Source organism: Pantherophis guttatus, chromosome 7, assembly GCF_059756535.1.
Source record: "Pantherophis guttatus breed Tessera chromosome 7, ASM5975653v1, whole genome shotgun sequence".
Lineage (NCBI taxonomy): Eukaryota > Metazoa > Chordata > Lepidosauria > Squamata > Colubridae > Pantherophis > Pantherophis guttatus.
This window is the reverse complement of record NC_142069.1, coordinates 6,126,071-6,148,472: the sequence shown is the minus strand read 5'-3', so window position 1 is coordinate 6,148,472 and position 22,402 is coordinate 6,126,071. Positions and strand designations below refer to the sequence as shown.

Here is a 22,402-nt window from a genome sequence, read left to right as displayed (position 1 = left end):
AAGTTAGCAATGCGGTTGTTAAGTGAAACTGGCTTCCCCATTGACTTTGCTTGTCAGAAGGTCGCAAAAGGGGACTCCAGGACATTGCGACAGTCATAAATATGAGTCAGTTGCCAAGCGTCTGAATTTTGATCACGTGATCATGGGGATGCTGTAACAGGCGTGTGAAAAACAATCAAAAGTCAAGGGTTGACAACTGTCCCACTTAGCAACAGAAATTTGGAGCTCTGTTGTGTCGTAAGTCGAGGACGGGCTGTATTAACCACGCTGGCTGCGTCTTCTAGGAACTGCAGTTCAGCAACTTCTGGAGCAGTGGTGAAATGCAAATTTTTTTACTACCGGTTCTGTGGGCGTGGCTTGGTAGGCGTGGCAGGGGAAGAATACTGCAAAATCCCCATTCCCATCCCATTGCAGGGGAAGAATACTGCAAAATCCCCATTCCCATCCCATTGCAGGAGAAGGATACTGCAAAATCTCCATTCCCACCCCACTACAGGGGAAGGATACTGCAAAATCTCCATTCCCACCCCACTGAAGGGAAGGATATTGCAAAATCCCCATTCCCACTCCATGGGAAGGATACTGCAAAATCTCCATTCTGACCCCATTCCAGGGGAAGGATACTGCAAAATCCCCATTCCCTCCCCACTCCTGGGGGAAGGATATTGCAAAACCTCCATTCCCACCCCACTCTGGGGCCAGCCAGAGGTGGTATTTGCCGGTTCTCCGAACTACTCAAAATTTCCGCTACCGGTTCTCCAGAACCTGTCGGAACCTTCTGGATTTAACCCCTGATCTGGAGGGCCCCATAGAGTTTTGCCCATAAGGGAGGGACTAGAATGGGGGAAATGTCTGTAGAGCAGAATTTTAACATGATTTTTAAAAAAATAAGACTAGAGAAATAGAGTGTTCAGGCAAGCACATCACAATTTGATATTGATGTATGAATGAGCTTATCGGGCAAATTATGGTGAATGGTTTCAAAAAAAACGAAGCCAAGATGCGGTTGAATTCACAAAGCCAAACCAAGGAATAGTTTAATGCCATGAACTAACCCTTAAGAAGGGAAATGTGGGGTTTTCCCCCCCTGGAAAATGAAAAGGTGGCAAGATTTTGCACCAGCCACATAACCTATAATTCGGCCTTAAGAGATCGGACAGCCATTTGTCTAAAATGGTATAAAGTCTCCTATTTGAGCAGGGGGTTGGACTAGATGGCCTCTGAAGTCCCTTCCAACTCTTGTTATTCTATAATTCTGCATTAACATTCACAGGTTCGATTGAGAAACTGCCCGGTTCCGTTTTGCCGTCGTTTTGTTTCGAGAGCAAATTTGATTTTTAAATCAACAAGGAACCTAATTTGGAGAGCACGACGAAATTAAAAATTACCCCGGGTCTTGATTCCTTCTAATGCAGTCCATGGAATAAGAAACGCTGAAATCAATCAGGCTTGCAAAATTTAATCCCAGATTACGTTCTTCTGAAACGGAAGAATACGGCTATTGTTTTTAGTTATTTATATTAAGTACAAGATCCCGTAAACTCGCAGTGAGCAAAGAGCTGAAGGCTGCTGTGGGGTCCTTTAGCATAAAGCTTTAATGAAGTAGTAACAATTGTTGAAAGTTTATATCTCGGCACAGATGACTGGAATGTAATATCAATTTCTTGTAATGAATATCCCGATGGCTGTAATGGTTAAGTGGCTAACCTTATTATTAGTGGGTGATTTTGTGCACTTCTGTTCAAAAATGAATGCATTGTCTTCGGAAGGGTTTTCTCTCTTCTAAGGCTATGCTGGCAGTCCTCGACTTACAACCTGCCTGTTTAGTGCCTGTTTGAAGTGACAAGCGGCACTGATTAAAGTGATTGATGGCCGTTTTTCCACACTTAACGACTGTTGCAGACTCCCCACAGTCACACGATGAAAATTCAGGTGCTTGGCTGCCGGTTCTCTATTTATGACCGTTTGCTGCGTCCCAATCTCTGCCGTCGATAAATCAGTAACCCGGTTGTTAAGTGAATCTGGCTTTTACGACCTTCTAGGACAGTGGTGGCTAACCTTTTTGTTGTCGCGTGCTGAAAGCAATGCGCACGGGCCCCCCACCCCCTCACCCGCGTGACCCCTGCGACCCGTTTTGGGCCTAGCAGGCCTCCCTGCAGCCTCCTGGGAGCAAAAACGGGCCACGGGGGGCACGCCTATTAGGTCTCCCTGCATTTATAACCAGTGGTGAAATCTAAAATTTGTTACTACCGGTTCTGTGGGCGTGGTTTGGTGGTGGGGGTAATGTGACTGGGTGGGCGTGGCCAATTTTTTTTTTTTTACTTTTAAAACCATTTTTTTTACAACCTCTTCGGTGAAGAAGTTATTAAAAAATGCTTTCAAAAGGCCCTGACGATCCCAGCTGAGGTGCCTGATCGGCAGACGCTTTTTTTCTTTTAAAAGCCTCTGACGATCAGGCAACTCAGCTTGGATCGTCAGAGGCATTTAAAAGAAAAAAAGGGTTTTTTTCTTTTAAAAGCCTCTGACGATCCCAGCTGAGCCGCGCGATCATCAGAGGCTTTATTTTTTACTTTTAAAAGCATTTTTTCGGCTGAAGAAAAAATGCTTTTAAAAGTAAAAAAAAAAAAAAGCCTCTGATGATTGTGCGGCTCAGCTCGGCATGGGGGGGAGCAGGGATTTTTGCTACCGGTTCTCCGAACCACCCGCCTCCATCGCTACCGGATCGGGTGATCCGGTCTGAACCGGGAGCATTTCACCCCTGCTTATAACCCATAATGCAATACGTGCGTGACAACCCCCCACTGCGCGCCCCGCCCACCCGTGCATGCATATGTGACCCCCGCACTCTCCCCCGCCCCCCACGCATGCACGCGTGTCTCTAGCATGCATCCCGCCCCCACACATGTGCGGCAGAGACCCAAAAATTAGTTGGTCGGCGGAAGGTGTGCGCACATGCCAGTGGAGTTGAGCTGGGGCGATGGGTCGTGTGCCCGCAGAGAGGTCTCTGCGTTCCATCTGTGGCACGCATGTCATAGGTTCACCATCACGGTTCTAGGACAAGCAAAATCAGTAGGGAAGCCAGATTCGCTTAACAACCAGGTTACTGATTTATCAACTGCAGAGATGCATTTAACGACTCTGGCCACCCTAAGCCTAACCCCAAAGCAAAACAATATTGAAGTAAAATCAGACTAAAATTAGAAGAGCTAACCAAACAGCATATAGAGATGAAGCCAGAAATATTTTTATTAGGAATACTCCCAGGGACTTATGAAAAAAAATTACGATATTTAATTATACATACCATAACAGCAGCAAGAATAATATACGCACAAAATTGGAAAAATAACAATATACCAACGGAAGATCATTTGATTAGAAAAGTTTTGGAATGTGCAGAAATGGACAAACTTACGAAGGAAATACAAGAAAAAGAGGAAACAGAATATTATACAGTGTGGGAGAAAAGGTATGAGTGGTTAGAGGAGAGGGATAAAAGTCAAGGAAAGAGCAAATGAGGAAGATATAGGAGTGGAAAGGTAATAACAAATAAGAGGAAACAGAAAAGATGCAGATTGCAGAAACGAAATTGTGTACACTGTTATTTATATGTATATATGTAAATAAATCAATATTAGAATTATATGTATAAAGGATAAATTGAAATAAGGGAGAAAAAATGGATAAGTAAGAAATGTCTACCGATGCGAAATTGTTGAAAAGAAAAAATTGTAAAAGATTATTTTTTGTTTTCAAAAAAATAACAAAAGTGTTTAATAAAAATTATTTTTTTAAAAAAACGACTCTGGTATAAAAGGTCGTTAAAAAGGGGCAAAAGCTCACTTCACAAATGTCTCATTTAACAACAGACATGTTGGGCTCGATTGCGGTCGTAAATCGAGGACTAACCTGTAAATTTAAAAAAGGATGAGATCATCTTTAATTTTTCCTGCTGGGAATCACACCCTGTACATTTGCAAACAGGCATTGCCAGATTAACCTTTGTCCTTGTCCTTGTCCTCGTTTTCCAGCGCAAAGGAAGAGAAAGATTGCAATCGTCCAACCGGAAAAGCAGTGAGTACACCCTTAAAATGTCAATTACAGCACAGTTTTATCACGTAAATAAAATTGATCTAAGATAGAAGGTGTTTGACTATATTGCAAGGGGTAAATTGATATATAGGTAGTCCTTAACTTACAACCATTCATTTACAGATCGATCGATGTTACAACCACACTGAAAAAAATGACTTATGACCAATTTTTCACATTTATGACCGTTGCAGCCCCACCCATGGTCACATGATCAAAATTCAGCCACTTGGCAACTGGTTTATATTTATGTCGGTTGCAGTGTCCCGGGGTCGTCTGATCCCCCTTTTACGACCTTCTGACAAGCAAAGTCAACGGGAAAGCCAGATTCACTTAATAACCATATTGGTAACTTATCAGTTGCAGTGATTCACTTAACAACGGTGGCACAAAAGGTCATAAAAATGGGGCATAACTCAACAAAGTTAAAGTCTCACTTAACAACAGAAATTTTGGCCACTCAATTGTGGTCATTAAGTCGAGGAGTACCTTTATATTTATGACGACTGCGGCATCCTGGATTCACGTGATCGCCATTTGCGACCTTCCCAGCTGGCGCCTGTCAAGCAAACTCAACTGGGATTTGCTTAACAACCATGTGTTTCATTTAACGACTGCAATAATTCCCTTAGCCACTGAGGCCCAAAAAAGGTCATAAAATCAGGTACCACAGAATCAATGAACGGCGGGCTAAGTTAGTATTGGAAATTCTGTTCATAACTGTGGCCATAAGTGGAGGACTACCTGTAGCTCAATAAATCAATATGTACTTATCCATCTACCCATCCAGTGTTTCTCAGCAATTTTAAGATACGTGGCCTTCAGCTTTGATTACATGGTTGTGGCTGCCAACTTTTTTAACCTCTCTGGACAACCCCCTCTCCTTCCCCCCCATCATTCAAGTATCACTAGTCCTCGTTTAGTGACCACAGTTGGAACCGGCCACCCGAACACTAAGTGACGGTGCTTACTCTCTTACTGCGGGTTCTCTTTGCTTTACAGACCTGCCAAGGCCATAAATGCAAGGATTGATCGTAGAGTTACCTTAACGATCAATACCTGTGAACAGTCACTAAACGGGTCAGTTGAAAAATGAGGACTGTAGTTTTGTAATCTGAATGGCTTGTTGTTGCTTTTTGGTCCTCTGTTAGGTTACCAGCGGGAGTGCCTATTGTGAAAATTCAGAATCCTCACTGCATTCCCCAGACGGACATGATGGGTGAGTTTGAGGGGAAAAGACAATCGTTTTTCTAATTTAGATCTGAAATACCACCACTTTAAAGGAGTAAGAAGATAAATCAAGACCTTTAACATAGGTGGACTTCAGCTCCCAGAAATACTCAGCCAGTCTGGCTAGCTGAGGAATTCTGGGAGTTGAAGTCCATCCATCTTAAAGTTGCTAACTTTGAAAAAACACTGCATTCCTGCCCTCATCATAAATAAAGATTTTTGAATTGGTACTCCCGGTGCAATGCAAGTAGTTTTGCACTTATGACAGTTCATTTAGTGACCATTCAAAGTTACAACCGCAGTCATGCCCCTGTCAGAGTCTGAATCTGAGACGGAAGACAAACAGTTGACAGATAGCGGGAGAGTGGCTCCGTTGGCTGTGGAGGAAACTGGGGAAGGGTAAAGTCAGGCTGGGCAGAGCAGGGAAGAGGTAGAACAAGGGAGAGGGTGGTTCAGATGAAGACCAAGGCCCACCCCCTCCTCATCCTAGGGTGCGCAGGGAAGAACACAGAAGAGAGCAACATGAGTTGCGTGGCTTACGAGGAAGGAGAGGGCCCCGATTCCCTTCACAAGGCACACCTGGGGATGGAGTTTAAAGGAGAGGCAGTTGGGAGGGGAACAAACACTGAATTCATCTAGTGTTGAGAGTTGTGGCCTGCATTCCTGGCATTCCTACTGACTAAATTAGTGTGCTTATCTTGTCTTGCTGGAATTATTGCCGGCTTCTGGGACTCATTATCTTGCCCTGCTGGAGTGATGGATTGTAATCATTCTGCTTACAGCATTTGGACTGGAGTATCTGCAGCCAGAAGCTGCTACAGGTTTGTGGGAGAGTTTTTCTCCAGGCCGGAGAGTAAACGGGACATTGGGGGCAAAGTTGGTGCCAATAAAGGGACTCATACCGGTTCTCTGGCAATGTTGCCTCCGTGCCACGCCCCGGGTCATCCCAACGGCATTGAAAAAAGTGGCTTGCGACTATTTTTCATACTTATGACCATTGCAGCCTCCCCATGTTCCTATGATTAAAAATTCAGATGCTTGGCAACTGACTCATATTTATGACGGTTGCAGTGTCCTGGGGTCATATGATTCCCTTTTGTGACCTGCTGACAAGCAAAAGCCAAATTCACTTCGCAACCGTGTGACTAACTTAACAACTGCAGTGATTCACATCAGCACGGTGGCGACAAAGGTCGTAACGTGGGGACAAAAACTCATTTTAACAACTATCTCACTCAGCAACAGAAATGTCGGACTGAATGGTGGCCATAAGTCAAGGACTACCTGCATCATCCAAATCAATGCGGGATTATAATTCCCATACACCCAGGTCCCCGTATTGGTTGAAAGTGGAAAGAATAGATGAACTCCATAAACACAGTTGTTGTTTATGTCCCAAGATGGTGGAAAGGAGGAGGATAGAGAGGAAATGCGGCCCAGATGGGATGCTGGAAGAAGATGGAATTGGTTTCTGGTTTCTTCTCTGCAGGGACCATCAACGGGAGATACAACTGCCCCGTGCTCTTCATCAACCACCGCTGTTTCTCAGGCCCACATCTCAACAAAGGCAGATTGGCAGAACTGCCACAGTCTGTTGGGCCAGGGAAATGCGTCCTGGTTCTTAAAGAGGTAAGGATTATGAGATGTATCCTGTGCCCTGCTAGGAATGGGAGGATCCTGGTGTTCTGATCCAGCCTTAGCAGAAACTAAGACACGAAAAACCCTTCTTTATTTACCTCTTGTGAATTAATTGCATTCACCCACCGAAAAGTCCCGGCAAGAGTCCTTCAAGGAGTTAACTGCACTAACAGACCTTATCAGTTCCTTGTGATAATTGCCAGGCCGTGAGCTCCCAGCCGAAAGGCTGCAAATTAAGTTCTGGCAAGCAGTCTTTGTGACACCAAACACAATGAGCAAAATCTTCAGAAATACGAACGGTTGTCTCCTACGACAACCATTCCCCTTTCCTTCGATTTATTCCCCAGCCAGGGAGGGGCCATTCAGCGTCCATGTGTGCTTTGCTTCCCGAGTCGACTCCTTGTCCTCCGTTGTTCAGGTCTCCTAGCTGCTCTGCGCATACGTGCATATGGAACAGGCCCCAGCTGTTCTTCCTCCTCACTCATATCAGCCTCCAAAGGCAGCTGCCTCTCCAGTGGCTGGGAAATGTCGGACAGCCCTGGCTTTATCTCTGTGTCCGACGCAGAGCATCCGTCAGAGCTTTCCCTGGACTCCAGAACTGGCCCAAGTTCCTCCCCAACATCCTCATCGTCTGAGTCTGCCGCCAGCTCTGCTGGCAGCTGGCGGGCCACAACACCTGGCAAAGTGGGAAGGGGTCTAGGAGGCCATCCAAACCAACCCCCTGCTATATAAAGAGTCCAAATTGAAGCCAGTATCAATGGAAGAAAATAGCTACAGCTCAGGGTTGAATGACTGGGTCCTTGGTGCTCTCTGAGCTGGGTTGTTTTCCTTGTAGACGTTTCACGACCCAACTAGGCAGCATCATCAGTGCTAGAAGGGAGTGTGGTTTGTGGAGAGGAAGAGGGGAAGGAGGAGGACTGTGGGGTCCTTGGTGCTCTCTGAGGTTGTTTGTTTGTTTGCAGACATTTCATTACCCAACTAGATAATATTATCAGTGCTAGAAAGGAGTGGAGGAGGATCTGAGATTAACAGTCTGTTAGACAAAAAGCACAGAATGATAGACAAGAGGGGGGAACACAGCAGAAATCCTGAACTCAATTACCACAGCTGCAGACGACTACCGAGATGAACTTTGAAGATCTATGCAACTGCCATTAGCAAAATTTAAAATAATAAACAGAGTTGGAAGGGACCTTGGAGATCTTGTAGTCCAACCCCTGCTTGAGCAGGAAACCCTTTACCAGTGATGGCTAACCTTTTCCAGACCGAGTGCCCGAACCCCCAAAATGCAATGTATGTCTGGTGCATGTGCCCTGCACATGCATCCTGCATGCGCCATGCACATGGTCCCCCACGCATGCACGGCAGAGACCCAACGACCAGCTGGCCGGCAGGAGGCGCACGCACATGTGTGACAGAGCTGAACTGGGGTGACAGCTGACGTGCCCACAGAGTCCTATACCATTTCAGACAAATGTTTGTCCAGTCTCTTCTTAAAAACTCCAGTGTTGGAGCATTTACAACTTCTGGAGGCAAGTCTGAGTTTGTCTGAGAGCAAATAATAAGCTGTCAGGTTTTCAAGATTCTATTAATATCAATAGTTTGTCAATATTGCTATCATGCAAATAGTGACATGATAGCAGTGTTCCAATACCTAAGGGGCTTCCACAAAGAAGAAGGGATCAACCTATTCTCCAAAGCACCTGTTGTGGCTTCGACCCCCAAGCCCGTCTTATTGGAGGAAGAAGGCTCTGAAAGGGAAGGAGAGGAGTTGGCCGGGCCTTCCTCTCCAGGACCCTCCTCTCTGGCAATGCCTCAGGTGTCTCCCGACGGAGAAGAGATTGGCCAGGAGCCAGGTATCCCTGCGCAGGCGCAGTCGGAGAGTGACGGGGATGAGTCTTGGCTGGATCCATGCCAGCGTCGGAGAGATAAGCGCACACAACAAAAGAGGCATGCCAGAGATTAGGCTGAGTCACTGGACCACACCCCACAGGGTATAAAAGGGAGCGTGGTGGCCAGTCAAGCCTTGTGATGAACAAAGCTGAAAGCTTCCACGCCATTCTGCATTGCCGGACTTTTGCTATAGGCTTTGCTGGATTATATTTGGACTTAAGTTACTCTGTAATTATTGAACATTTTACTTTGATGTACCAGAAGCGGAGAGAAGTTATCTCTTCCCTTCGTGAGTAATAAACTCTTGGCAGGTTGCTGCCAAGTTCCGTTATCATAAGGATTTTGTCGGCTGGTTTGGTTTTTAACTCTTGGACGTCTGTTGGTGTCTGTGTGTGGGACGGGGACAGAACAGCACCTGAAGGCAGGAGAAGAAGCAATGGGTGGAAACTAATCAAGGAGAGAAGCAACCTAGAACTAAGGAGGAATTTCCTGACAATTAGAACAATTAATCAGTGGAACAACTTGCCTCCAGAGGTTGTGGCTGCTCCAACACTGGAGGTTAGACTACACTAGAAGGTCTCCAAGTTCCCTTCCAACTCTGATTTCCGTTTTGTTATTCAGTTCCTAGTGGGGTTTTTTTGTGTGTGTGTGTGGTGGCTGTTTCCTAATCTGGCCTACCTCATAGGGCTGGTATTAACCTTGAGCTGTGGAGTTCTTGATGCTCTCTTTCACAACTTCACGCCCAGTGTTTTTGCTCTGCTCAGATTCTTCGCATGGTGATCAACTCTGCCTACAAACCCAGGAACATTTTGCGAGAGTTGCAACTTGTCGACCCCGGGTGGAATTTTCAGGAAGAAAACCTCAAAGCAAAGTAAGGACTGTTTCTAAAAGGAAGAAAAACCTAGAGGCTGTTTGTTATTTAAGAATATATCCATAATGGTGGACCAGGGAAGAAAGGAGGTTGGCAAAAAATTACTTTAGCTGAAAAAGATAGAAGGAACGACAGGCAGTCCCCGACTTATGAACACAATTGAGCCCTAAATTTACCGTATTTTTCGAACTATAAGACGCACCGGAGTATAAAACGCACCATGATTTTGAAGAGGAAAACAAGAAGAAAAATAGTTTTTGGCCTCCGCGCGTCTGATTTTTGCCCTCCCCTGCCCCCAGGAGCACTCCCAAGCCTCCCAAACCCACTGCATGTCCCGTTTTGGCGAAAAATGGACCCGTTTTTGGCCTCCCAAACCCCCCACGTGTTCCATTTTTGCCTCCCCGGCCTCCAGGAACACTCTGCAGGCCTCCCAAACTCTCTGCGTGTCCCGTTTTTGCCATAAATGGGACTGTTTTTGGCAAAAACGGGTCGTACGGGGCGGGGTTTCGGGAGGCCAAAAATGCCATATTCTGTCTATATTCTGCACTGACATTTCCACCCTCTTTTGGGGGTGGGGGAGTGCATCTTATACTCCGAAAAGTACGGTAAGTGAAACATTTATTTTGTCTCCATTTACGACCTTTCTTGCCACAGTTGTTAAATGAACCACTGCAGTTGTTAAGTTAGTACCATTTTTCACACTTGCGACCATTGCTTCTTCCCTACGATCATATGATTAAAATTTGAATGCTTGGCAACTGAGTTTTTACTCTTTTACGACCTTCTGACAAGCAAAGTTAACGAGGAAGCCAGATTCATCTAAGAGCTGGGTTACTTGACTTCGCAACTGCAGTGATTCACTTAACAACAGAAATTTACAACAACCCTTGTTGTTGTAAGTCAAGGGCTACCTGTTACAGCTTCTATGCTCAGAACAAGAGTTTTGATGCATTCTTTCCAAGGTTTTTTTGTAAAGCGGTCCTTTGGAGATTTTTCATCTCCAAGTTTTCTACAACTTCAGTTATGTCACATTTAATTAGGAAAGAAAAATTAATTTTACTCGGGGAATTTCCGCTGTTCCAGACAGATACAACGCTTGGTAAACTATCATATCTTAAATTCTTCAAGCTAATATGTTTGGATAGGGTTTTTTTTTAAAAAAACCTACCTCAATGTGGCTTCGTTAAAATTGCTCCCCTCCAACGAAGCAATTTCACGGGTTGTAGAGATCACTCCCCTCCAGCCACTGTGGGTAACCACGGAGATGGCCTTGACAGAGATATGGCTGGAATGTGCTTTTGTTTTGACTGACATGCTGCCTCACTGCAGTATTCATTTTCCATCCCTCTTGCCTATGGCAACTTGAAAGCAGGTCAGGGATGCTTTGCAAGTTGACACTCAGTTGTATCCCTGTGAGCTGTCTTTGCGAGGATATAACATCCAACTGAGCTAAAAAGTCTTGGTCCCAAAATCTTGATTTATAATGTAATGTTTGTCGTGTTGTTGCAACTTTCCATGACAGATACCGAGGTAAAACGTACAGGGCAATGGTCAAGATAGTTCGTACTTCTGACCAAGTCTCCAATTTCTGCCGGAAGGTATGCGCGAAACTGGAATGCTGCCCCAATTTATTTGGCCCTGTTCCGGTTGCCGAAAATTGCCCCGAAAACTGTTCCAGTCACACCAAAACAAAATACGGTAAGTGCGCATGGCAGCTGTGGGACAAAACTTGGTTTGGTTTTAGTTTCTGTGGATTTTGTTTCTCCTGCATTGCCTGGAGTATTATGATTGGGATAATCTAGAATGCTGCAAATAAATCAAATTTGGTGTTGGCATTTGCTGATGGAAGCCCATCACTAACAATCTAGGATTGACTCTGGAGAACAACGTTGGGGAAGCCATCAGAATTCTTTGGATTCTGGCTGAGGAAAGAAAGACAGGTAGTCCTGGACTTATGACCACAGTTGAGTCCAACATTTCTGTTGCTAAGTGAGACAGTTCTTAAGTGAGATTTCCCCCATATTAGAATCTTTCTTGCCACAATTAAGATGAACCACCGCAGTTAATTATAACACATTTGTTAGAGTGAATCGGGCTTCCCCATTGACCTAAGAAAAGATTGGGCAGCCATTTGTCTGAAATGGTATAGGGCCGTGATGGCGAACCTATGGCACGCGTGCCACAGGTAGCATGCGGAGACATATCGGTGGGCATGTGAGCTCAGCTCCAGCATGCATGCGCGCACCGGCCAGCTGATTTTTGGGCCTTTTGGGCCCACCAGAAGTCAGGAAAAAGGCTGTTTCCGGTCTCCGGAGGGCTTCCGGGGGAGTGGGAAGGCAATTTTATCCCTCCCGAGCCTCCTAGAAAAGCTGTGGAGCCTGGGGAGAGCAAAAAATGGACCTACCTTGCCATCACATGCCAAAAGTGGGGGGAGCGCGGGAGGGGGGGTCACACATGCATGCGTGGGGGAGTGGGGCGCATAGAATTATGGGTGCGGGCACGCGTGCGAGCGACCCCCCCTGCACTCCCCCCACTTTTGGCACGTGATGACAAAAAGGTTAGCCATCACTGATATAGGGTTTCCTCTCTAAGCAGGGGGTTGGACTAGAAAACCTCCAAAATCCCTTCCAATTCTGTTCTGTTCTGTTCTGTTCTGTTCTGTTCTGTCTGTTCTGTTCTACTCCACTCCACTCCACTCCACTCTACTGCTATTCCTATTCCATTCCATTCCATTCCATTCCCTACTCCACTCCACTCTCTATCCTATCCTATCCTATCCTATCCTATCCTATCCTATCCGCTTGTCAGATGGTCGCAAAAGGGGATCACAAAACACTGAGACACTGCAACCGTCATAAATATGAACCAGTTGCCAAGCATTCAAATTTTGATCATGTGACCACGGGGGTGCTACAACAGCGTAAGTGTGAAAAGTCCTGGTTATAAGTCCTTTCTTTCAGGGCTGTTGCAACTTCAAACGGTCGCTAAACGAATGGTCGTAAGTGGAGGACTACCTATAGAATTCGATGGTTTGATTATTATTTTTTAACCAGACTTTTTCCTCTCCAGCATACTATTATGGAAAAAGGAGGAAAGTCATTAAGCCTTCTCCCAGTGAAGAAAACCCTTACAGCCTGGAGAGCAGGCACAAGATCTGGTCGGATTTCAGTAAAATGCGGAAACCAGGTTTTACACCAAAGAAAAGGTGTCTCTCCACAGCGGATCTGAATGGAGCAGGATCGACAGAGGTGAGATTTGGCTTCCCTTGTGAACGTTATCTGCACATGAGCTGGAATAAGTCAGAAAGATAACCGAATAGAATAACAGGAAGGGACCTTGGAGGTCTTCTTGTTGTGGCTCCGTTGCCTGAGCCTGGGCTATCGACAGATGCAGACTCTGAGAGTGAGGGGGAGGAGTTGGCAAGGCCTCCCTCTCCAGGACCCTCCTCTCTGGCAATGCCTCCGGAGGACACTGAAGGCCAAACGATAGGCTCAGAGCCAAGCACATCCCCGCAGCCACAGGTGGACAGCGATGAAGGAGATAAGTGCTGGCTGGACCCTCGGCAGTGGCGCAGGGAGAAGCGTGCACAGCAGAGGGGAAGGCGTGCCAGAGATTAGCTGAGTCACTGGACCACACCCCACAGGGTATAAATGTGGGTGTGGTGGCCGGTTCAGTTTGTGACGAGCAAAAACTAGAAATAATCCACAATCTCTGCGTTACTGGACTTCTGCCTGCTTTATTGGACTGCATTTGGATTAATCTTTGTTTTGTGTGAGTAAAGTCTGAATTGGCAGCTAGCCACTGGATTGCTGCCAGCTTTATCATCAAAGAGTTTTGTCGTGTGGCTTATTAACTCCGGGCCATCTGTGGGTGTGTGTGCGTGGTACGGGGACAGAACATTCTAGTCCAACTCCCTGCTCAGGTAGGAAACCCTGTACCTTTTCAAACATTTGTCCATTGTCTTCTAAAAAACCTCCAGTGTTGGAGCATTCACAACTTCTGGAGGCAAGTTGTTCCATTGGTTCATTGTTGATACTCTCAGGAAATTTCTCCTTAGTTCTAGGTTCTCCTTGGTTAGTTTCCATCCATTGCTTCTTGTTCTGCCTTCAGGTGCTTTGGAGAATAGGTGGACCTAATCTTCTTTGTGGAAACCCCATAGATAGTGGAAGACTGCTATTATGTCAGCCTTAGCCCTTCCTCCTTTTCATTAAACTAGACATACCCAGTTCCAGCAACCGTTCCTCATATGTTTTAGCCTCCAGTCCCCGAATCATCTTCGTTGCTCTTCTCTGCGCTCTTTCTACAGTCTCTTTTTTATATTAGATTAGCTCAAGTGTCAGCAACCTGCAGCTCCAGAGCCGCATGTGGCTCTTTGGGCCCTCTGCTGTGGCTCCCTGTCGGGTGATCCCACCACTGGCTGGCCCTGCCTCTTGCCCTCCCCTCCCAGTCACTCCTCGCCTGGCCTGAGAAGGTAAGGGCGACGGCAGGTGATGGAGAAGTGGCCGGGGCAGAGACAGAGAGATACAGAGAGAGGGGGAGAGAGAGAGAGAGACATAGAGAGATACAGAGAGAGAGGGCGGGAGAGGGGGGAGGGAGGGAGAGATGTCAAAAGGGTTTTGTGTTTTTTAACAACTGGTTCTCTGCCTAAATGACTGGCTGGGTAGGTGTGGCTAGGGGGTCATGTGACTGGTGGAAGTGAGTGATGTTGAGTTGGCCACGCCCACCCAGGCTTTGTGGCTCCCAGTGTTTTATTTTCTCTGGGAAACAGGTCCAAATGGCTCTTTGAGTGTTTAAGGTTGCAGACCCCTGAACTAGCTGATAACCTGGCATTGCCCGAGTATTTATTTATCCCAATCCTGTATTAGACAGTAAGAGCAACTGAGCCCTGATTTTGGCGAGAATTAAATTAGTTAAAAATGTTTGACAAAATGTAATTTCTAATGTTGGATTTTCCCCCTTACCAGAGGGAGCCCCCTTGTGGAGTACTGTGAAGCCGTTACCATGGCAACTCCACTGTGCTGCACAGTAGAAGCCATTTTAAGGCAGTACAGTAGAAGCCATTTTAAAGCACAACAGGCTGTATCTTAACAGAACACACACCCTGAGAGGTGTTAGGGGTGTCTTACCCCCACAGTATTTGTTTCCAGAGTGTAAGGCATCTGTGTACCAAGTTCGGTTGAAATTGCTCGAGGCGTTCCAGAGTTATGCTGGAACAAACACACATACACACACAGAGCCATTTATATGCATACACACACACACACACACACACACACACACACACACACACACTACAGCTGTCCAGAGCCATGTTTTGCAAACTAGACGCATGGGCTTCAACTCCCAGAATTCTGGGAATTGGAAGTCCACGTGTCTTAAAATGGCCAAGTTTGAAAAGCAGTGATTATAAGGAAAGGCAGTTTCTCTACCTTGGCTCCTATTTAATGGAATAACATCTCTTCAGCGTCTAGCTATCTATTTGATTTAATGGAAATTAGTACAAAACGGTGTTCTCCCAAGAAACACTTGGTGTTGCCCTCTGGGTTTTTATCGGGTAATTAGTTTCATCCAATTACCTTTCATTCTCCTTATTAACAGCTATTTATTATTAATTATCACATCGTCGGTAGAAGAGAAGGTGATAGTGTGCTGATTTCTCTTAATGTGGTTTTCTGCTGGGAGTCCTTTGTTTAATTTGGGAGTATCAAACGCGGAAATCAGGAAAGCCAGGCAGTTCAAATGAACATAAGAATTTATTGCAAACTTAAGCTCTTTACAAGAATCTGAACTACCTGCTAATCTTCTTTGTCGTTTAATGACCCTGTAATCCCTTGTGGGGTGGAGTTGGGGTAACTGAATGGAACTTTACTGGCCGGATGCCCTTCCTGTCGCCAATGTGGAGTTTGCAGCAGATATGTTCTCATTATGCCCAGAGAGAGAAATATCTGCCTCTACCTAGTATCAAACTCACGGCCTCCTGATTGTGAGGCAAGAGCACAACCTCTAGGCCACCGCACCGCTCAAGAATCTGAATGGTCAAAGCAAATTGATAGTAGATAAGAGTCATGGGAATTCAAGGGGGGCTGGACTTAGATCTCTTGTGGGCACGAAGAGACTCAAGACTGATAACGCATTTGACCCCTCCCTCGGGCTCAGCCGGGTCATCTCCTCCAGGGGATATTCAAATATAATCCTTCAATTCAATTCAATTCCATGGCAGGAGAGTGACGAGGAAGAAGCAGACACCGCGTGGAGCGAGGAAACCAGCCCAGAATTGCAGGATGATCTAACGGACGTCTCCTCGGAGGACATACCTTTGGCCATACCAATGACCAAAATGAAGTTACGCAGCAGCAGAGGCTCCATCCATGTGGCTCGGCCCGAGAGGGACAGGCAAGCCCAGAAGGCACTTTCCTTCCTGCATGCCAAAAGTGAGAGAACCAGGCAGGTAAGTGGCTGGATAGCCATACCTTGCTTTTTGATGGGTCATCCAACATTTGAACCACTCCAAAACAGCCCCTTGGAAATCATTGGTTTTCTGTCTTGTAGGCCTTGTTCATTTGCTTTGTGGGGATTTTTTCAGGGGGAAACCAACTTGGTTGGGCTTGGTCCAGAAACCTCCCCCCCACCCTTCTTTTTTTTTTGGCTAATGTGAATTCCTGGCATTCACATCCAGCAAAGTCCCAGCAAACAGTCTTTCAAGGGTGAATTGCAAACACAGACCTTATCAATCCTTGGATAGTTGCCAGGCCGATAGCTTCCAGAGGCAACCCTGTACAAGGAAATAGAGTCAAAGAGTCTTTCAGATAAGCAAATCTTCACACTAACGTACTAATTGTCTCCTTCAAACACCACTCCCTTTTTGCTCTTCTTCCTCAGGCTTTCAAGATAGTTCACAATTACCGACCTTTATCAGGCTTGGAGAGTGGCCAGGCCGATATCTTTTAGACACTGCAATACTTGGCAAGAATTCAGGAATGAACTAATTGTCTCCTGCAAACTCCACTCCCCTGTCGCTCCTCTTTTATTCCCTATGGGAGGGGCCATTCACTGTCCACCTGTGCCCTTACTCCTGAGTCGGCCCTTGTTCCTTAACTGTTCCCTTCTCCTGGCAGCTCTGCGCATGCGCACATTGGGAACAGGCTCCAGCTGTTCTTCAGCCCCACTTATCTCCGACTCCGAAGGTAGTTGATAACTGTCGGACGGCCCTGGCTCCCTCTCTGCCTCCGACGCAGAGCCTTCCCCAGACTCCAGGACTGGCCCATGTTCCTCCCCAACCTCCTCATGTCCGAGTCTGCCACCAGCTCCGTTGGCCGCTGGCAGGCCACAACAGGGCTTGAGGGCACATCCATCTTTACGTGGTCTATCCAAGCCAGTTTCCACAAGGGAGCACACTTATGCTTATTTAGGAAAGAACCTAAGCAAGGCTGGCTAAGGAATTCTGGGACTCCAGGCATTTTCAAGTATTGAACTTTTAAAAAAATACAAGCCAAAACAGGTACAAAACATATAAAAGAAAGAAAGGAACAGAGTTCAAATAAATGCAAACAGGGAAAGATTCTTAATCCATCCTAAAGAAATACGGTTTCCAATAGTACAGGTGGTCCTTGACTCCAGTTGAGTCGAAAATTTCTGTTGCTAAGCGAGATAGTTGTTAGAGTAAATTTTTCCCCATTTAATGACCATATTTGCCATAGTTGTTAAGGGAATTGCTGCCTTACAACCACAATTGAGCCCAACAATTCTGTTGCTAAGTGAAACATTTGTTAAGTGAGTTTTGCCCCCCCCCCCCATTTTACCACCTTTCTTGCCACAGTTGTTAAGGGAATCACTGCAGTTGTTGAGTTAGTAAAATGGTTGTTAAGTGAATCTGGCTTCCCCATTGACTTTGCTCGTGAGAAGGTCATAAAAGGTTATCACATGTCCCCAGGACATTGCAACTGTCATAAATCTGAGACGGTTGCCAAGCTTCTGAATTTTGATCACATGACCATGGGGATGGGGTAACAGTCGTTAATAGTGAAAAACGGCCATAAATCAATTTTTTCAGTGCCGTTGTAACTTCAAATGGTTTCTAAACAAACAGTTAATCGAGGATTAACTGTATATTAATTACTTCAGATGTATTATAAAACATATCAGAGGACATCCTGACTAGGAAAGGAGCCAGAATCGATCACTGAGAACAGTCCTAATTGTGATCCCAATTTTGCTTCGTTGCAGATCAAGCAGGCTGTGGAAGAGAAACTCATCCTAGAGAGCAACCCCTTGGAATGGACGGTGACCGATGTGGTGCAATTCCTCCGGCTGACCGACTGCGCTCCCCTTGCCAAAATCTTTCAGGAACAGGTTCTTTCTTTTTCTTTCTTTCTTCTTTCTTTCTTTCTCTTTCTTTCTTTCCCTCTTTTTCTTTCTTTCTTTTTCTTTCTTCCTTCCTTTCTCTTTCTTTTTCTTTCTTTCTTTCCCCATTTCTTTCTGTCTTTTTCTTTCTTTCTCTCTGTCTTTTTCTTTCTTTTTCTTCCTTTCCTCCTTCCTTCCTTTTTCTTTCTCTTTCTTTCTTTCTTTTTCTCTTTTTTCTTTCTTTCCCCTCTTTCTTTTTCTTTCTCTTTCTTTCTTTTTCTCTTTCTCTTTCTTTCTTTCTTCCTTCCTCTTTCTTTTTCTTTCTTCATTTCTTTCTTTCTTTTTCTTCCTTTCTTCCTTTCTTCCTCTTTCTTTTTCTTCCTTTCCTCCTTCCTTCCTTTTTCTTTCCTTCTTTCTTTCTTTCTTTTTCTCTCTCTCTTTCTTTCTTTTTTCTTCCTTCATTCCTTCTTTCCTTCCTTCCTTCCTTCCTTTCATCCATCAATCAGATTAGAGCTGGAAGGGACCTTCATGGTCTTCTAGTCAAACCCCTTGCTCAAGCAGGAGATCCTCCACCATTTCAGACAAGTGACTGTCCAGTCTCTTCTTAAAAACCTCCTATGATGAAGCACCCACAACTTTACTTTTCTTCCTTCCTTTCTCTTTCTTTCTTTTTTCTTTCTTTTCCTTTCTTTCTTTTCCTTTATCTTTATTTCTTCCTTCCTTTCTTTTTCTCTTCCTTCCTTCCTTCTTTTTCCTTCCTTCCTTCCTTCCTTCCTTCCTTCCTTCCTTCCTTCCTTCCTTCCTTTCTTTCTTTCTTTCTTTCTTTCTTTCTTTCTTTCTACTGTAGCACTTCCTGATACAGGATCATAATTGCATTAGCATAAGTCATAGACAGATAGGGTGGGAGGGAACCTCAGAGGTCTTCTATTTATTTTATTTTTTATTTTATTTCGAATTTATATACCACACCTTCTCCCGAGGGACTCAGGGCGGTGTATAGCCAGATAAAAACATACAATACAAACATTAAAAGCAATTTAAAAGATATATATTAATTTGGCCCCAATTTAAAATAACAAACCAATTAAAAATTTTAAAAAAAATATATTAAGCCAGCCCGGCTTGCTGAAAAAAGAAAGTTTTAAGGGCACGGCGGAAGGCATCTATTGATCTATAGATCAATAGTAGATCAATAGGTACCACTTCAGTGGAAAGGTAACAGCGCTCCATGATGTCATGCTGGCCACATGACCGTGGAAATATCTTTGGACAGCATTGGCTCAATGGCCTTGAAACGGAGATGCACACCTCCACTATAGTTGGCACCGACTATGCAAAATAAAATCCGCAGGATTCCTTTACCTTTTTTTTAACCTTCAATTTCCCATTAATTTCCTTTCTTTTTTTTTTGAGCCAAATCCTATGTTCAATTAACAGACACCCAGGGATGTTTCATCCCTGGATCAATCTGTATAAAAGCCCCATAATCCAGTGTTTTGAAGCTTCAACTGAGGAAGCCTCCTTAACTAAAAATATACTTTATCTCTCTTTATTCCTCCTTTTTTTGCAGGATATTGATGGACAAGCCCTTCTCCTTCTGACACTCCCGACGGTCCAGGAGTGCATGGAACTGAAGCTTGGCCCAGCCATCAAACTGTGCCACCAGATCGAACGGGTGAAGCTGGCTTTTTATGCCCAGTATGCCAACTGACAACTACCCTCTGCAGATTTTCTGTCTCTGCTTTCTTACTGGTTTTTTAAGGCCTTGGCTGCAATTCCTTTTTTTTTTCTCAACGCTTGGTATTTGGAAACATGGAGCCTCTGTGTATGCATAGAAGTGCTCACAAAATGAACCAAATGAAGATCTTGAGCTGAAGCCATAAATATTTTAAGGTGCTGGGCACCCCTGTATGATCAAGAAGTGAATCAGGCACGCAACCAGCTCTAAATAAAAGCAAAGTTTGGAATTCACCAAAGCTTGCAAGGTTAACTCGTGCCTGAGGTCATTAGTCATCCTAGCCCAAAAAACCAACGTTGACATTTTCACTCAATGTATCCAGAAATAATTTACTGCTTCAACCAAGTTTTCATCAGACGTCCCTGACATCCTGCAATGTTTGTCCATTTTGAAGTTTCTGCCTTTAAAAAATTGAAGTGGGCCCATGAGGAGGTAATAGAGTTGGAAGGGACTTTGGAGGTCTTCTAGTCCAACCCCCTGCTCGAGTAGAAGGCCCTGGCCCATTTCAGAATTTTTTTTTTCAGTCTCTTTTTGAAAGACTCCAGTAATGGAGCACCAGCAACATTTGAAAGCAATCAGGCTGGAGTTTTAAGGATACTCTAAAAATCAATTTGAGGGGGAAATTAAGGGTCTAAATACAGTTTGTGTTTTTAGGGTTTTGATAGGAGTGTTAACTTTATATAGAGAGGGAAGCAAGTTGTAAGAAAAGAGAGCTTTGTCCTATTTGAACATCCTTCAGGGATGTGAGGGATGCGGTGGCTCAGTGGCTAAGATGCTGAGCTTGTCGATCAAAAGGTCGGCAGTTCAGCAGTTCGAATCCCTAGTGCCGCGTAACAGGGTGAGCTCCCGTTACTTCTCCCAGCTTCTGCCAACCTAGCAGTTCGAAAGCAGGGAAAAAATGCAAGTAGAAAAATAGGGACCACCTTTGGTGGGAAGGTCACAGCGTTCCATGCGCCTTTGGTGTTCAGTCATGCCGGCCACATGACCATGGAGACGTCTTCGGACAGCGCTGGCTCTTTGGCTTTCAAACGTAGATGAGCACCGCCCCCTAGAGTCGGGAACGACTAGCACATATGTGCGAGGGGAACCTTTACCTTTACAGGGATGTGAACTTCAATTCCCAGAATTCTTAGCAGTGGCTACCATGATTTAATGGGATTTAAAACTTCACATGGTATAGTTGGAGTGAGGCAGTGACTTATTAAAATTTAATGCAAAGATGCATTATTTTTTTTCTCTCTGTCTCTTGTCTAGAATTGAACTTTTACTCTGGTTGTAGATCTTTGTTTAAAATACCTTTGAAAACCCCTTTGAAAAGCATGATTGCTGACATGTTGAAGAATTGGTTGGGTTTAAATTTTCTGGCTTTTTTAAAAAAAATAATAAGCATGAAGGGATGGTCTGGTTTAAAAAAAAAGCAAAAGAAAAGCAAGTTGTTCATTTTACCACGTAACAAAAATGTGCAGTTAAAACTGGATTTTTTAAAAAACTCTTTGTACAGGATTCTATATCTGTAAATAGAGAGACACAAATCTATCCGATATGATTTCATGTAAATAAAGGGGAAGGTCTATATATGCAGAGTTATATTTTAATTTTTATTCAGACCAAATTTTTACTTGGAAGAGGCATAAACTGTTGTTAATAAAGTCTATCAAAAGCATCTGTGTTCCTTGTTCTCTTTCCTCTTTCTCCATCATCACCTTCCCTTCATTGCAAAATATATATACTTTTAGTTGATGCCAAAAAATATATATTCTTGTGCATCAACTAAAGATTTCAAAGATGGCTGGACTGCAACATTCTCTGGCCGAAAATCCATTCCGAAATTAATATTCCTCTTACAGATAGCCCTCAACTTATGACCAGTTGCTTAGCAACCATTCAAAGTCCCAATTGCAGTCATTGGTAGCATTCTGCAGTCACGAGACTCAGTTTTATGGCGGTTTTGCCAAAACACGGCTCTTGCTTTTGATTTTGGGCAAAAACGCACCCTAGTGAGCAATGAGTTCGCTTAACGACCGCCACATTTGCTTAAAGATTACCACACAAAAAAGGCTTATAACCATTAAAGCTATGATCACAGAGAATTGTATTATGGAAATAGGGATACTCTGTTGTTTTCTTTAAAATCTTAACTGAGAGATTATGCTTTTTTTTGTTCTTTCTTTATTCATACTGGAAAACTAAGGGGGTTCACAGGCTGGATTTAAAAGAAACACATAGCACCTATTTCTGTGCAAAGCCCTGTGCCTAAGGAAGTTAGTGGGGAAGCCAGATTCCCTTAACAACTGTGTTACTAACTTAACAACTGCGGTGATTCACTTAACCACAAGACATGCCATCAAATGGGACAAAATTCACTTCACAAGATTCTCGCTTAGCAGCAGAAATGTTGAGGGTCAATTGTGGTCGTAAGTCGAGGACTACCTGTGTACATGGGTTCTGCTAAGCCAGCTGTAAAGGCAATAAAAGAACTCGCAAATGTATAGTAACGCCGCCTCCTATGTGCAACCGCAAATAATTTGCAAGGTGCTGGAATTAATATGCCTGAGTGCAGGCTAATCGGAGGGAGGCGACAAGACAAAGTGTATTTTAGC

The 22,402-nt window shown here is 44.5% G+C and overlaps 1 protein-coding gene across 8 annotated transcripts in view; it reads left to right on the top strand.

Annotated features, from left to right (window-relative positions):
* SFMBT2 (Scm like with four mbt domains 2) overlaps window positions 1–21,465 on the top strand; it is a 60,521-nt gene extending 39,056 nt beyond the window's left edge. For 7 of the 8 annotated variants that reach the window (XM_087873585.1, XM_087873588.1, XM_060686417.2 and 4 more), the window contains exons 13-21: window positions 4,032–4,074; window positions 5,244–5,311; window positions 6,812–6,951; window positions 9,618–9,724; window positions 11,247–11,422; window positions 12,794–12,972; window positions 15,945–16,172; window positions 17,948–18,073; window positions 19,635–21,465. In XM_087873585.1, the coding sequence (XP_087729711.1) occupies window positions 4,032–4,074; window positions 5,244–5,311; window positions 6,812–6,951; window positions 9,618–9,724; window positions 11,247–11,422; window positions 12,794–12,972; window positions 15,945–16,172; window positions 17,948–18,073; window positions 19,635–19,775 (1,208 nt within the window). In that variant the 3' untranslated portion in view covers window positions 19,776–21,465. The remainder of the gene's footprint in view (window positions 1–4,031; window positions 4,075–5,243; window positions 5,312–6,811; window positions 6,952–9,617; window positions 9,725–11,246; window positions 11,423–12,793; window positions 12,973–15,944; window positions 16,173–17,947; window positions 18,074–19,634) is intronic. The other variant, XR_015728836.1, reaches the window with a different exon arrangement.
* Window positions 21,466–22,402: the final 937 nt, after the last annotated feature.